Source organism: Paroedura picta, chromosome 10 (assembly GCF_049243985.1).
Source record: "Paroedura picta isolate Pp20150507F chromosome 10, Ppicta_v3.0, whole genome shotgun sequence".
Classification (NCBI taxonomy): domain Eukaryota; kingdom Metazoa; phylum Chordata; class Lepidosauria; order Squamata; family Gekkonidae; genus Paroedura; species Paroedura picta.
In genome coordinates this window covers 52,794,616-52,810,726 of record NC_135378.1, presented here as the reverse complement: position 1 = coordinate 52,810,726, position 16,111 = coordinate 52,794,616, and the positions used below count along the sequence as shown (strand labels likewise).

At 46.3% G+C, this 16,111-nt stretch overlaps 1 protein-coding gene across 3 annotated transcripts in view; it reads right to left on the bottom strand.

The window, feature by feature from the left end:
* The window catches only part of SLC10A7 (solute carrier family 10 member 7), a 163,753-nt gene extending 150,662 nt beyond the window's left edge, over window positions 1–13,091 (bottom strand). Inside the window, exon 1 of one of the 3 annotated variants that reach the window (XM_077300164.1) lies at window positions 12,882–13,091. Coding sequence is in view for 2 of the 3 variants with exons in the window: in XM_077300163.1 (XP_077156278.1) it covers window positions 4,431–4,530 (100 nt within the window). In the remaining variant the exon portion in view is untranslated. Of the gene's footprint in view, window positions 1–4,430; window positions 5,017–12,881 lie in introns of those variants that run through there. The other 2 variants (XM_077300163.1, XM_077300162.1) reach the window with 2 other exon arrangements.
* Between the last annotated feature and the right edge of the window lie 3,020 nt (window positions 13,092–16,111).

Below are 16,111 nucleotides of genomic sequence, written 5' to 3'. Positions count from 1 at the left end.
CCACCTCTCACTACCACCTTACTATATCTGGAAGAGCTGATATCTATGGAATTGCTACCTAGTTCATTTTAATGTACTTCCAAGCTTTCCAGTAACAGTGGTAGCCCTGAACCAGGAAATACTACAAACAAGAAAAAAGTTATTACCACTATTTTGGATGTGCAATTCCATGTTCCCTATGCTGTTTCTGCTGGTCTATGTGAACTAGAAGCAACGGCTCAGAGAACTGCATCACTAAAATATGTATATTATAGATCAGTGGTCCCCAACCTTTTTATCACCGGGGACCACTCAACGCCTTTTACTGAGGCCCGGGGGGGGGTTTACTCCTCTACTCCAGTGGTCCCCAACCCGCGGGCCGCGGCCCGGCGCCGGGCCGCAGCTCCTTCTTCCCTCCCCCCCGAAGCGAGAAGCTCGCCGATTAGCTCGCGGCCCGGCAAGCTTCTCACTTCGGAAGGGGAGGGAAGAGAAGCTTGCCGAGATGCAAGCTAATTGGCCGCTTTAGCGGCCGATTTGCTCGCGGCCCGGAGGGGCCGGGAGGGGAAGCCACGGCCGCCGGCATGGCGGTGGCGCAAACGTGCGTGCGCAGACTGCCGCGCATGCAGCAGTCCGCGCACACGCGTTTGCGCTGGGGCTGCCGCGCGTGTGCGGGGCCCCGGGCCGCCCTCTCCGCCCACTACTCCGCAGCGGTCCGCGGCAAGCAGAAGCTTGCGGACCGCTGCTCTACTCTCAACCACTGCCCTAACGCTCTCTGATTGCCATGGTAAAGTTTAAACATCCCTTCAAAATAAGATACAGACACACCACAGCAATGAAGTGTGTTGTAAAGTGCTGGGGGAGATGAAGTAAAGGGCTGGGGGGGGGAGAAGGCGTCCTTCGGGGCCCACCTCCAATTAGTCACACATGTGGTCTGCGGCCCACAGGTTGGGGATCGCTATGAGATAGATAGATAGATAGATAGATAGATAGATAGATTAGATAGATTAGATAGATAGATAGATAGATTAGATAGATTAGATAGATTAGATAGATTACCATATGCTTATTCCAGACCCCAAAGCATTCTATCCTTACCGAACAATCTTTTTGGGCTCCATCAGCATAAAAAAGAATGCCAATGTTAGGCAAGGTCCTCACATCACAACAAATTTACACAGGGATATGTAAGCAATCATCTTCCCCCACACTCAACTTCAAAGGAGGTGTCAAAACTATGTTTGCTGTAAAATGGATTGTTGTTGTTAGGTGTGAAGTCGTGTCCGACCCATCGCGACCCCATGGATTATATAGACACTAATCAAGAGAGAAAATAAAGTTGTGTACACCAAAAGATGCACAGGTGTAGTTCTGTTTCCAAGTTTTGCCTTCTCGTGTTCAAGTTCAGTTTATCTTGATACAAGCACAGTTTCTTCTAAGAACCAACTTTTCTAGATAATGCTATTAATGCTATTTATTCAGGGTTTATAAGTCCCATTCTAAACTAAAAGCCATAGACAAAACAAACAAACTCTAGATATGAACATTAAAGAGTAAAACAAATATCCTCAAGTCTAACTCCAACTCTGCCCCAACCATAACTAACTGACCCAGCATAAAGGAAAATGAGAAAAATACGTCAGCTGTCATAGTTAGGCATAAAGGGAAGTGGTGTTCTCTAATCCTCATGATAAATAGAAGGACACAGATTCAGAGATATGTAAACAATTGCTGTTTCAAGGCCTTTTAATTGCTCCTAGCCTTACTATAACACATTTGAAGACCAAGGATCGAAATGGAAACTGAAAGGCTCTCGAACTTATAGGAGTCAATTATATACAAATAGCCTAGACCAGTGGTCCCCAACCCCCAGTCTGGGGACCGGGACCGGTCCGTGGATCAGTCGGCACCAGGCCGCGGCTCCTCCTCGTCCTCCTCCCTGGCCGCTGCCTCGGGGGCTGCCCTGCCACTCTGCCGCTGGCTCACCTTTTGTGCACTCTGGTGGCTGCCATGGCTGGGGCTCCCCCTCGGCATTGCTTTGCACAGCTGCTGCTGGCAGCGACCCCCAGTGGGTGGCAGGAAGTCAGGAGCACCGACAGGAAAGCAAGTCAAGTAGGGGCTCAGGCGGCAGTGATGTCCCTTGCCAAAAGACTACCCCCCCCCCGGGCCTCAGTAAAATTGTCAAGCGTTGACCGGTCCCTAGTGATAAAAAGGTTGGGGACCACTGGCCTAGACGAAACCAAGTCTGGACCTGCAGACTTTATTAAGGCAAAAAACTCATAATCTTATGGTATTACTCTCAGTAGCATGTTGCACTTTTTCTGAATTGCTCATTTCCTTGAAAGAATCGTTCTTCCATCACTCTAGTTTTAGAGGGGTGGCAAGATCCCTGCCCCTTGCTCTGTGTATATTCTATTCAGAGGTGGCCAAACAATGATTCTCCAGATGTCCATGGACTACAATTTCCATGAGCCCCTGCCAGCATGGCCAAATGATGGGGGTTCATGGGAACTGTAGTCCATGAACATCTGGGGAGCCACCTTGTTTTATTGTTTGCTTAACCACTAAAGGTAATCTCACAGATTACATTCATATCAGTGACTAAGGAAGCATGTGTGCTTTAAAAGATATTGCAAGTAAACAGTGCATATCAGGCCTTCCTGTAGAGCCAAGTAAAAGCTTTTATCATAATGTTCTATGAGATAAGAAACACTCTCCCAAAGGATATCTCAGAAACTGGCCATTCAATTAGAAGTTACATGGAGCAAAAAAAAAAAACTATTGCTGGGAAGTGGTTGAACATACTAGGCCTAACAAGTAAAGCAGTCCTAATCAAGGATCCCTTTAGCCTGCATCAGTTTAAAAACCTACCTGACAGCAAAGCCAATCTGTTTGGGTGCAGGAGTTTTCAAAACATTCCTATTCCCGTCTATCCAGAAGAAAATCCCAGTGAGCTGATATGCTACTTTCAGGATGCCAATACCAATCAGAAGGATTTAGCATTTGGCTGTTGTCAGTTTTCCAGGCTGTGTGACCCTGGTCTGGTAATTTTAGTTGACGCATTAAATTAAGACTACCAGTCTATGGCCACACAGCTCACAAAACTCTTAACAGCCACTTGACTTCGGCTGTGAAAGCCTTCGACGATTTAGCAGTTCTTTCTCCCCATATATTTGAAAACATGATCTGGATCGTATTTTCTATTTATGATTTACTATTATACTTTGGACTCCGGGGAATGGTAGAGGACAGGAAGGCCTGGAGGATCATTGTCCATGGGGTCGCGATGGGTCTTCGCACATAACAACATAACACGACTTCGCACATAACAACAACAACAAATTATACTTTGGCAATTAAGCATATTCTGCCAATTAAGATATTTAAGGCTACAAAATTTTATATATATTCCTTACTACTTGCAAACCCCACAGCAAAGAAATATTATTGGTACTGTGTGCAGTACCTGCAATCATTTTGAGTGGTGCATAAAAGAAGCCAAAAGAGCAAAGTCAGTCCTGTTTATTTAAATCATGAGGGGGGGGGTGGACCACACATGCTATAGCTCTACACACTGAGGGAAATTTGTATACATCACTCCTGTGCTCCAAGCAGTCCTCTCTAGAAGAGAAGAGGCAATTTCCCCAACTGAAACACTACTAATTCCCCTGGGTGAACTGGATCCACCATGGGCGTGTAAGGAAGTCACACGTTAATGCACGGCCAACTAATAGGGCATTTGTTTAAGTTCCCTTTCTGCTCAGTTCTGAAGTTGCGAAGCTCATTGTGCCAAGCGCTGCTTCGGAGGCCATCTGCGAGATGCTGAGGAGAAAGCGACATTTTCCCGTTCGAGACCCCAGTTGTCCCGCTCTTGACTTCAGACCGATCCCAGCAGCGAAGTCTGCAGCGGACGTCGCAACTTCCCCGCTCCGTCTACACTCAGCCACGCCAGCCACGGTGCACGAGGCCCCGCAGGCCTCCGGCTGCTCCCGTCGTGGCGCGGCACGGAGCCCGTCCGCGGGCAGCCAGCCGGCCAGCACCCCGCCCCCCCCCCCCGCCGCCCTAGCCCACGGAAGTCGCTGGCTCGCGACGTGCCACGTGTCAATGGGCAACACTCCGCTCGGCACTTTCCGAGCGCCGGCCTGGAAGTTGCTCGTGGGGGTGGCAGAACGGCCGGCCGGCCGCCTGGAGCGGGCAAAGGAGGAGGAGGAGGCGGCGGCAGTGGCGGCTCGTGCAGCAGCCGAGTCCCGGCACTGCTGGAGAAGCCGCTTCCCTCCCCAGGCAGCGGGAGGCCGTGGCGGAGCAGGGGTCGCAGTCCCGCCCCCCCCCCCCATGCCCCGGAGCCCCCGAGACCGCCTCCCCCCCCGCCCTTTCGTTTGCAGGCGAGCGAGCCGAAGCGGGACCCGCTCCGTCCCTGTCTGCGTCCCGGCGAGGCTCCCGGGCGGCGGGCTTACCCCCCTTGACGCCGAAGGCCGGCTGCAGCTTGGCCACGGTGATGACCAGGACGATGCCCAGGATGAACCACTCCTTCCGCAGCCGCTCCAGCATGCCCATGGCGCGCCCCTCCGAGCGGAGCGCGGCCCGCCGAGACCGCCCGCCAGCCCCGCCTGCCCACCGGCTCTGCAGCGCCCGCGGACGCCGCGCTCCGGGCAAGCCGCTCCCGCCGCCGCGGCTGGCAGCAGCGATCGCGCCCAGTGACGGGAACCGTCCCTCTGAACGCCGCCATCACTACCGCGCGCCTGCTAAGAGACGCGCACCCGCTCCTCTCGGGGGAGCCCAGGGGACGGGCGGCTAGAGAAACGGAGCCGCCACCTAGGGCGGGAGAACCGGGCTCGCCGCGACCTCCATCCGCGAAGCATCGCGACAACGTGTTCCTGGCCGGGCGGGTTCCAGGGAGCAGCGGCGAACACGCCAGGCGCTCTCGGGAGGGGCCTCCGCAGCGGTTTCCCCAGCGCCAGTCCAGCCCCGCGGCTCAGCGACGCCTTTGGGCCCTTGCAAAGCCTCCAGGGGCTGCACGAGGGGACAGAAAGCGATGCCCTGCGCATCAAGTGGCAAGGAAAACGCCCGCAATGTGCCCTGCGGACAAGCGGGTGCTGCGCGTCGCTTCGGAACAGTACGGCCCCTCTGTGACGCGCGGCGCTTGACGTGGAGGGGCGTGGCGCGCCTCCAGTTCCTGGTGTGGGACACGTTTCCAGGGGCTCGGGCGGGCGCGATGCTTGGCTCGCCTTCCTCGGGCCGCTCAGGAGCCGGTGGGCGGGGGAGAAGCGGCGTCGCCAGGCGGGCATTTCGCCCATGCCTCTTGAGCAAGAAAGTCCCCTTCACAGGAGTTGCTTGCTGCACAGCTCTCCGCGCGCCTCCCTCCAGATATCACTTGTAATGCAATCCTATGCGTCTGAATTCAGTAGTGTCCTTGCGCAGTGCTGGAGCGGCTGCTTCGCAACATTTCCCGTCAAAAGATGACGCAACAAACACACAATGGTCTAACTCAGTCTAAGGCATGTGTTCAATGGGGCCGCCTCCCAGGTGCAGCTTTGGCTGACGTTTCCACCTTGTGCGTGTTTACTTGGAAGTAATTTCCACCGGATCGGATTCAGAGTCGCCCTAACACATGATCGGCCTGCACAGTTGTAATTCTATGCACCGCTACTTGTTGTAAGTCCCATTCAACTTAGGAGAGCTTGCTTAAGAGTTAGTGTGCTTAGCATTTGCACTGTGTTCTGTACAAGAACCGAATGCTGAAGCTAGGCATAAGTGAAACTGGGAGATAAGAATACCTTCATTTACGGAAGAGTAAAGAGCAAAGACATCTGATTTACAATAGGAGGGTTTAAAAAAAAGAATAACTGCCCTTCTTATGAGATATATTTTTTTTAATCCTGTGGAACTGTACTATAAAGGTAAAGGTATCCCCTGTGCAAGCACCGAGTCATGTCTGACCCTTGGGGTGATGCCCTCCAGTGTTTTCATGGCAGACTCAATACAGGGTGGCCTTGCCAGTGCCTTCCCCAGTCATTACTGTTTTACCCCCCAGCAGCAAGCTGGGTACTCATTTACCGACTTCAGAAGGATGGAAGGCTGAGTCAACCTTGAGCCGGCTGCTGGGATTGAACTCCCAACCTCATGGACATCGCTTCAGACAGCATTTCTGCTGCTTACCGCTCTGCGCCACAAGAGGCTTAAAGCTGTACTATAATACAGGTCAAGAGAGACTGTGTTGCTAAATATGCACATTTGGAGATCTATTTGGCAGTAAGTCCCATTTTATTCAATAGGGTTTATTCCTAGGAAAATTACAGCCTCACTGAGACCAATTTAGCTCCAGAGAAGCTCACCCCTGTTGAGTTTGATATGCAAGGGATTCCTTCACTGTAGTCAATGGGAGTTTAGAGTACTTTTGGCTTGCCTTGATTATGCTTGGAAAAAAATAATGTACTGTCCCTTTAACAAGGTTAATGAAAATGGACAATAGAAGTTTTTCATGTTATTACTTTAAATAACATCACCTGGCATTTGCTGCAAACCCAAGGGATATCAAAGTGACAGCTAGAGGAGCAATTTAAAAGTTGGTAACTAATTAACTCCATTTTTGGATGGAGTTGGAATGCAAGTAGCCATCAAAATCATGGACATCTAACATATATTAAATTTCTTCATAATAAACCCAAAATGTTTTTGTGTGATATACCACTTGACTTAATTATTTAGAAGTATAAGCATGACAACTCTGTAGAGATACATAATGGGCTGCTCTCCACCATACTAAACTGCCCCCATAACAAAAAAATTCTGGCTCTGTGACTGCCTTGAGCTAAAACATTAATGAATATAATATACTAAAGATGTGGCTATAGGCATCATTGGAAAAAGATGAGTGGTTGTAGCCTTTATTTCTGATCACACTGTAATGACTGGGGAAGGCACTGGCAAGGCCACCCCGTATTGAGTCTGCCATGAAAACGCTGGAGGGCATCACCCCAAGGGTCAGACATAACTTGGTGTTTGCACAGGGGATACCTTTAAACACTGTAAATGGGTTTGCTTTCCATGTAATATTCAATATAACTATCTGATTTGAACCATCAGTTTGCAGAAACCCTGTAATATTTTGCCCTAACTTTATTATGCATGCTTTTAATCCTAATTCCTATTTTAGGACATCTCTTCAGGCAAGATTGGAAGAGGGACAGAAGCAGATTTCCCACTTGGACTTCCTTGGAGGAAGGACAGGATCATACATGTAATTCTCGACCTGGCCACTATATGGATCGAAAAACCCAGATAATAGGGCTAGGTTCATATAGGACGCATTCTTTTGCAGACCTTGAAGACCACCAGGCCTGCAGAAAAATGTGAAAAGTGAAAAAGGAGAGAGGTTAAATCCCCCCTCAAAAAAGTGGAACATTATGCTTGCACAAACAAGGTAAAGGAATGTGCCCTTGGGCTGGAAGTGGATGTAAAAGAAAGGAACCACAGCTGCCAGAACCAGGCAAGTGGGCACAGAGAGCAGAAGGGGTATCCTGAGCCATCCTCACATGGTGGGTTTGGGGGGGGGTTCACCTCTACCATCACATGAACCAGGCAGGCAGGTGGAGAGGCTGCTGCAGCTGCCATGTCAGGCTGATCAGAGAATGAGCAGTCAGCAAGGGAGCAAGAGAGAATAGGATAGGATTCTTTCTCTGCACGAGTCTTGCAAGATCCCCTCCTCATAAGGATGTAATTCTGCACACTGAACAGGGTTTTACTTCCCCTGCAATAGTCAGTGAAAACCTGTCTTGAAAACCATTCTACAGAAGTCTATAGGGTCTGGCATCATCTTTAAGAAGACGCTCATTTGTGTATTTGTGCTCTGTATTTGTACTCCGAATGTATGTGTATTTGTGCTCCGAATGCATGAAGGCAATTCTAAGTAAGTCTGCACAGAATCCTATGTAAGTCTACTCAGTGGAGCTTACTTTAAGGAAAGTTTTCTCAGAACTGCACTCTGGCATAGTTTGCTATGCCTGTTGTGATTATATGTTAATGAATATCGTGAATATCATGAAGTTGCCTGGTTCTGAACCAGATCATTGGTCCATCCAGGTTTTTATTCTGTCCTAATATCTCAAGAAGGGGACTTTGCTAGCTGCCACCTGGTCCGTTTAAGTGGAAATGCCAGAGACTGAACCTGGGAAGAGGTGGCATGCCAACAGACTACCACGGAGCCACAATCCCATCCATTTTTATTTCTTTTCAAGATCAGGTCTGAACAAAAAGTAAATGAGGAGTCTCCTTTGCTGCGCTACCCTCAGCCTTAAAATGCTGCATCACGGGCGATAGCAACACATAAAGCTCACATCACACTGTTTCTCACAATGCATACAAGTAAATTTTTTCTGTTTCTTGTTGATATTCTGAGCTATGGAATCTAATTTTCTTTTACAGCCAGTCTTGCTATTTGTAATTTGCCTCCTGGTGATGAGTAACAGTTGGTCCCTTAAGTGAGTAACCAGGTGGCAAACTCTTCCTGTCCCAAATGTGACATATTTACACACCCATGAAGTTGCTTCTGCTGGCCCTATTCACAAGTTGCAGTATATGCACACACAGCCTGCGGCCTTCTGCACGCAAAGGAGAGGCTCTTCCACTGAGTCACATCCCCTCCCGCCCCCAGCTTCTTCAGTCTCTGCTCAGTCTTTTCTGGCTACCGGGGACTGCTAGCCTTGGAAGCGAGAAGAGGCAGGAACTGACCTGTCCTGTTCAGTCCTGGCAGTTGCAGCAGTGAGAGGAAGGAAGTCACAAAGGGTCTCCCCTTCCTTTGTAAGGTCATTTTAAATTTACTTATAGCTAAATTTAGGAAAACATTATAGCAGTAATGTTAGTAATTAATTCAATCACTTGATAAAAATGGTTAGGAGCAAATATAATACATCATTTCAGAAAGCCTTGACCTGACTGTATTTTGAAACATCTGCCATTCCTTTGGGAAAGGGCACACCTATTATTAACGAAAGACAACTTAATCTCTTGTGATTTATTCTGTTTCATTATGTATGAGTTCCTGCTGAATGAGCTCTTTCCCGGACTTAGGAAAATATATATGATCCTCTCACTACTTTACCTGAAAGTCAGTGGGCTTATTTTAACGTTAAATAAATCTCCAGTAATAAACTATATTGTAAAGTACTCTAACCCGGAACATGCGTGTGGTTCCACGTCTCTTTCTCTTTCTACAGATCCACCTCAACACCCATACTTTCTTAGAGGGTTTTGGTTTAACGTCTTAACTCTTATTTTCAATTGCCCTACATTTTAAATACACATAGCTACATTGCCCAGTTCCATCCCTCCCTTGTATTGGCTGTCTCCTCCCTTAATTGTTCCCTCCCCCTTGTCCATTTCAGATTATAAACTCCCTGGGGCAAGGAAAAAGGAGCATTCTAAAAGTATATGCTAATAATCCAGGTGCCTCCATTCCACTTCATCAATATCTGGACAGAGCCATGCAGCACTGAGCATTAATCCTTCTACTCTTCCCTCCCCCCCCCCCCCCCGATTACAAATGGAGCAAACCAAAGCCCCAACTAAAAGGGAGTTCGTACGTACACACAAATATGCAGAAAAGTATGGCTGTAAATTACCTAGATGAAATAAATTGATCAAGAAATGGTGTGATAAGAAGGGAATAGACTCAGGGCTCACCCTGAGGGACTGGACTGTCACCTTCCAGGTGGTGGCTAAAGATCTGTGATTACAAGTGATCTCTAGGCAACAGAAATTGGATCACCTGGAGAAAGTGGCCACTTTGGAAGGTGGACTCTTTGGCAGTATTTACCCCATTGAAATTCCTCCCTTCTCCAGCCTCATGAGCCTCAGGCTCTTACCCCCCCCCCCCCCCCAATGTTCAAATGTTTCCCAATGTAGAGCTGGCAAACTTAAGGATGCGTGGAGACCAGAGCAGACCAGCCAGGCAACCAGGACCAGCTCTCTACCTGCTGTCCCGGCTTGCTTTCAGTGTTTTGCCACAAAGCAGGGCCAGCTTTTCTCCTGCCCTGGTAAGCGACCAGAAGTGGCAGGAAGGAGCGGGGTAGATAGAGGAGGAGAAGGAAGACTGCCAATTGGCTCTGTGTAGAACAGTGCTGTCTTCCTGTTGGGTGCATATACACCACTGAGGGCCAATCAGAGGGCTTGGAATGTTCAACATGTCATCAGAAGTATGCACACAAATTTATCTATTCCTTAGATTTTTAGATATCCCCCCCTATAAAACATGACAAAACCCCATCCACTAACAAACAACAAAATAAAGATAAAAGTGGATAAAACAAGATTGGTGGTAGAATCCCTCCCCCATCCCTACAGCCGTCCACCCCCCCCCCGGTGGGGGTACACTGGATGTTATTGAGTAACCTGAGGAGGGTCCCCCATTGTTCCTGGCTCTGACCTGAACTGGAGGCCTGGCAGAAGAGCTCCATTTTGCAGACCCTGCGGAATTTTGATAGCTCCGTTATGTTCTGTTTTATATATTATGATGATGAAGTTGATTTGTGTTTTTTTGACTGAGAGACAAATGATGGACTGCAGTTGGAACCCTAAGCATATTTACCAGGAAGCTACTGAACCCATTTGGGCTTTTGAATAAAGTTGTAGGAGGAGGAGGAAGAGGAAGAAGTGTTGGTTCTTATATGCCGCTTTTCTCTACCCGAAGGAGGCTCAAAGAGGCTTCCATTCGCCTTCCCTTTCTTTTCCCCACAACAGACACCCTGTGAGGTAGGTGAGGCTGAGAGAGCCTTGATATTACTGCCCGGTCAGAACAGCTTTATCAGTGCTGTGGCAAGCCCAAGGTCACCCAGCTGGCTGCATGTAAGGGAGCGGGGAATCAAACCCGGCTCACCAGATTAGTCCACACTCCTAACCACTACACCAAGCTGGCTCTGTAGTGTGTTATTCCCCTGCAAGTGTAGTATCAGCAATGATCATGAATATATACATGTTGACTGACAATACTGGGAACAAACTGAGAGGGCTTTTTGTTCTCCCTCTTGTCTTTTAGGAATCTGAAGGCTTTGTGGAATTTGTTAGGTCAGAAGGGGATGAGTTCTGTTGTCCTCAAGCAATATGTTCAAGAACAAACCCCCTGCTTATTAATTAAAACTCCTTCCTTCCGTCCTTCTGTCCTTCCTTCCTCATACTTACAGCAGTTTGTTATTAATAGATTGTTTCAATTACTAATTGTTTAAAAACAATGCAGTGCAATCCTAAGGAGAGTTACACAAATCTAAATCTTTTGAAGTCCATGGTTTTAAAGGGGTGTAATTCTGTTTAGTATTGCACTTAGTCTGCTAAATTGTATCTGTTAACAGGCTTCATGAAAATCTACTGAGGGTGAAAGAGGTAACATGTAAAGGTTTGTTGGCAATCGTAGCCCTGAAGTCCTTGACCTTTTAATTCATATCCATCTGAAATGTTTCAGCTTCATATCCGCATGACATACCTTGCCATCAATAAATATACAGTTAAATGATTTTCACGAATGCACTGGGATTTTTAAGTTGTTCAGTAGTGGATGTCATCTGATTATGCTTTTAGACAGCGGAGATTTCAGAATAAAAGCAAGCAGCTCACAAGATAAAGAGAGCTTAAATGAAAAGAAGAGGGGGTAGTAAATAATTTAACTAGGAAAGAACAAAGATAGTCAAAAGGAACAAGATAAAGAGAAAGATTAATTATGTATAGAGAGGTTGAGAAGGAAATGTAGAAATATATAGGAGACAGGTTACAACCCATTTTTACCTATCACAAGTACTTAATAGTATAATCTCAGATTTTCTAAACAATTGAAAAAATTGCTAGAGATTTTCTATGAACTTTTTACTTAAGAAAGATATATTTGTACAAAATTACTTTCTGTTAGTGATAGGTCCCAAATGGCAAATGTGTATGGAAATGTGTCCGTAGCAATGACTTTGCTAGTCCTAGTTTTCCTTCTCAGATTGCTTCCACATGTAGATTTTGCTTTAGCCCAAGATGGGGCAGAGCTGGGGTCGGGGAAGGGAGCATCCACACAAAATTGTCCACTAGTCATCTACTTGGTGTCATTGTTAAGAACGGCAGCTTCTAATTTGGCAGGCCATGTTTGATTCCCTGCTCTTCTACATGCAGCCACCTTGGTGAACTTGGGCTAGTCACAGTTCTGTTAGAACTGTTCTCCCAGAGTTGACTCAGCTTCACCTACCTCACAGGGTGTCTGTTGTGGAGAGAGGAAGGGAAGGCAATTGTAAGCCACTTCAGGTAGTGAAAAGCAGGGTATAAAAACCAACTCTTTGTCATCTACTTTCAGGGGTTTGCCTGCTTTGCTGTGATATTTTTTAAGCCTGTACTGATACAATCTTTTTGCATGATAAATAGCCAGGAAGGTGTACATTTTGAACATCCTGCTTACACTGGCATCCTTTTCTTTTTTTCAGCCCTTCCTTAGCACAATATTATAATTACCTGTTGCCATGCTCTACTAGTTCCACTGAACCACCAGCTTTATTTTTTTTAAGGTAAGCCCCTAGTCATTTTCTCTGTGAAGATATAAAGGGAAAGGTATATCTCCAGAACAAAAGAGCCTAGAGGCTCAGGAAAAAAAATGAAAGCTGGGAATTTAGAGAAACAAGGGACTATAGTAGCACAGTAACTACCATTTTTAATGCGCTCTGGCAGGGGAAAAGAATCATGGCTGCAGTGGGTCAGAACAAGGAAATGAAGGGGAAACTCACATGAGCAGTCCATTTACAGCTGCAAGGAGAGCAGCAAAAAGGATCATTGTGTAGAAGCAGCTTCAGTCAGCTTTGCCTCATCTTTCTTTCCTGTCCCTCCTGCTTTGTCCCTCTCTCCATCCACTGGGACTTTCATCTTGTCCTTTGCCTCATTATTTTTCTTACCTTCAAACACTTTCTTTCTTCCTCAGTTGCCCTCAATAATCTTCTGTGGCTTATCCCTGTAGCATATTTTTGAGAGTCCAAAATGTCTTGGAGCGCCAGCTTGATGTAGTGGTTAAGAGCGGGAGAACCAGGTTTGATTCCCCTCTCCTCCTTCACATGTAGCCAGCTGAGTGACCTTGGGCCAGTCACAGTTCTCTTAGAGGTCTCTCAGCCTCACAGGGTGTCTCTTGTGGGGATTGAGGGTGTAGGCAATTGTAAGCCACTTTGAGAGTCCTTCAGGTGCTAAAAAGCAGGGTACAAAAAGCAGCTCTTCTTCTTTGTGACATAATAACTATTGTACCAATCACCATCAGCATCTCATACATCTCTGGCATGCAAAAAGAAAGATGGAGATTGGTGTAATGGCTGACGATGTCATAAAAGCTCAGCATTCCCTCTCAATCTGAGGAAGCCTGCTCTGTACCCTCATGCTATTGGCTAGGGGAGGGATATTTTGGTATGGGCTGTCTCCTTACATGCTGTAGTGCAGTGGTCCCCAACCTTTTTATCACCGGGGACCATTCAATGCCGGGGACCACTCGCCGGGGACCACTCACCGCCTTTTACTGAGGCCCGTGGGGGGGTAGTTTACTCCTCTACTCTCAACCACTGCCCTAACGCTCTCTGATCGCTATGGTAATGTTTAAACATCCCTTCAAAATAACATACAGACACGCCACAACAATGAACATAAGGAACATTTTATTTTCATGGAAATTTTAACTCATGACAATGACAAATCAATGGGAACCCTGAGCTTGTTTCTCTGCAACAAGATAGTCCCATCTGGGAATGATGGGAGACAATGACACCCGAAGTGTGTTGTAAAGGGTTGGGGGGGATGAAGTAAAGGGCCGGGGGGGGGGGAGAAGGCGTCCTTCGTGGCCCACCTCCAATTAGTCAAAGGACCACATGTGGTCCGCAGCCCACAGGTTGAGGATCGCTACTGTAGTGCCTTTGCCTCCTTATCAGCTTCAAGATAATACTTTTCTTGCTCATACCAGGGAAGTGGTTCTGGAGCTGCAGACTCCCGGCCAATCGCTTTTCTTTGTTATTGTACACAGTATAATGACAAGCTGCCAGGTCCAGTAAGAGGGATAGGCTTGCTTCAGCCAGCTGTCCATGAAGAATAGAAAACAGACTTTGCAAAGATGAGTAGTGCATTGATCATTTCCATAAATTATTACTCAGAGAATCAGAGACCATTGATGTGGAACAGTAGAGAAGAAGAGCTGGGCTGGACCACAGTTGTCCCCCTCCCCCAATGCTCACCTGGTCACAGAGGGTGTCTTTTTGAAGAATGTGCTGCCCTTCTTTTTCTCCTGGACAATGGGTTTTGCTCTTATGTCCCTCTTGTGTGCTCCCTAGTCCCTACAATGAAGTTTTTGAGAATAGCTGCCACAACCATAAAAAGGATATGAGTGGATTTCTGTTATGTTTCATACTGGCTTTATAGCATGAGTCAGGTCACCCACTTAAGGCATTTGAATGGTCTCTTCTACAGGCATTTTTAGTACACTGAGTTATAGGAATTGTCCCTGCCTGCTGGTCTCTATGCCTTTCCATTAGCTTTGCTAGTCCCTAGGCAATTTCTGCCTATAGAGGTGATCGATATGGGGTGGTATTAAACTATATGAAAATCGTTCCAATGTTGAAACAAGAGTATATTAATAGGGAATTTATAAATGTAATAATAGATAGTCATTTGATATGCATTCGAGAGCAGATGAGCATGCAAAAACAACAACCAAAATAACCATTCAGTCAAATTGAAATGACATCACAGCTGTTTGGTCCTCCAAAGATGGCAGGACAGTGATTGTCAAGCCTTCATTTAGCCATCATGAGAAGAGAGAACAGCTTTTGCAAGTGGACTTTATACAGTAAGCAAAAGCAGGAGGAAGGATTTGTGAATGTTTTTCATCTAAAAATAAACTGTTGGGATGAGAAGAAAAAACTGACTGGAATTTTGATTTTTAAAATGTCATTTTGATATTAATTGATACTCAATAACCCAATTGAGACCTTAGAATCATCAAAGATTGCTACTACAAGGAACAATGGTTTAAACCAGCCATTCTCAACAGTGGTCTTCTGGCCTTCTGGGGGGCCGTGGGACTTTTGAAGGGGGCTGCAGACTGGAAAATGTGAGAAGGGGAGCTCAGAGGGCTTCTGGGGGTCCCAGGTAACTGAAGAGATGAAATACCCTTTTTGTCACAAAAGACATCATTAATTGCTAGAAACGTCGACTTTCGTCAAGGGACAGAAAAAGAAATCATGTAGTCCATTCCTTTGTGCATGCTTGAATTCATGCATTCAAGAAAAAAGTGAATGCACATGCTCTGGAAATTTGTCTCGAATATACATAAGGTTCATTGAATATAGTTAGTTTACACTTGATTTGGGCCTTTGTTGGCCTAACTCGTTGTACAGGAGACCAGCCTACTGCAGGGGATCCTGGAACCTGAGAATGGCTGGTTTAAACTAGGGCTGCTACTACAAGGAATGCCAAATGCCATTGTCTGTCTTATTAAAGGCATCATATTTCCTTCTCTTTATATCCCATGTTTACGGCTGTATGTAAAACAATGAAATTTATGGAGGAAATCCAGATACTGTTTGGTATCCAGAAGCTGATTTGCTCCCTTAAATGAAACTACCCTGGCATGGAGTATATGTCTTTGGAATTTTTTTAAAGTACCACTTTTACTGCAAGCAATGGATTGTGAAATCCGGATCTAAAATATATAGAGAAGCAATTATAATGAAGTTTCGTCTGAAATAAAATAAAAGAAGCAAAACTAGATTAGGCTGCAAATCTAATTATCCCAAGGAAAATAGAAAAAAGCAACTTAGATGTTTATCTATAAAACAGTAATTTGATGTTCCCCTCAAATACTTAATATTTACCACCTATATTTGAATGCTGGGTTTCTGAGGATGGTTCTAATTTTTAAAGTTGTTTCCCGCAATGTACATGCCAAATGAGAAACATTTTTGCTCATGAAAAGACAAACAAGCAGCTGATTTTGGATTCACAAACAGGTTAGTAGACAACACAGTTATGATTTGTATGGGGAGATATCCCATTACACTAGACGTTCATCTTTGTCCTCCCATAATAGTGACACTCTAGTTAAATATTTGCTAAGGGATAAAGACCCACTTATTTCTAGCACGGTAGCAAAATT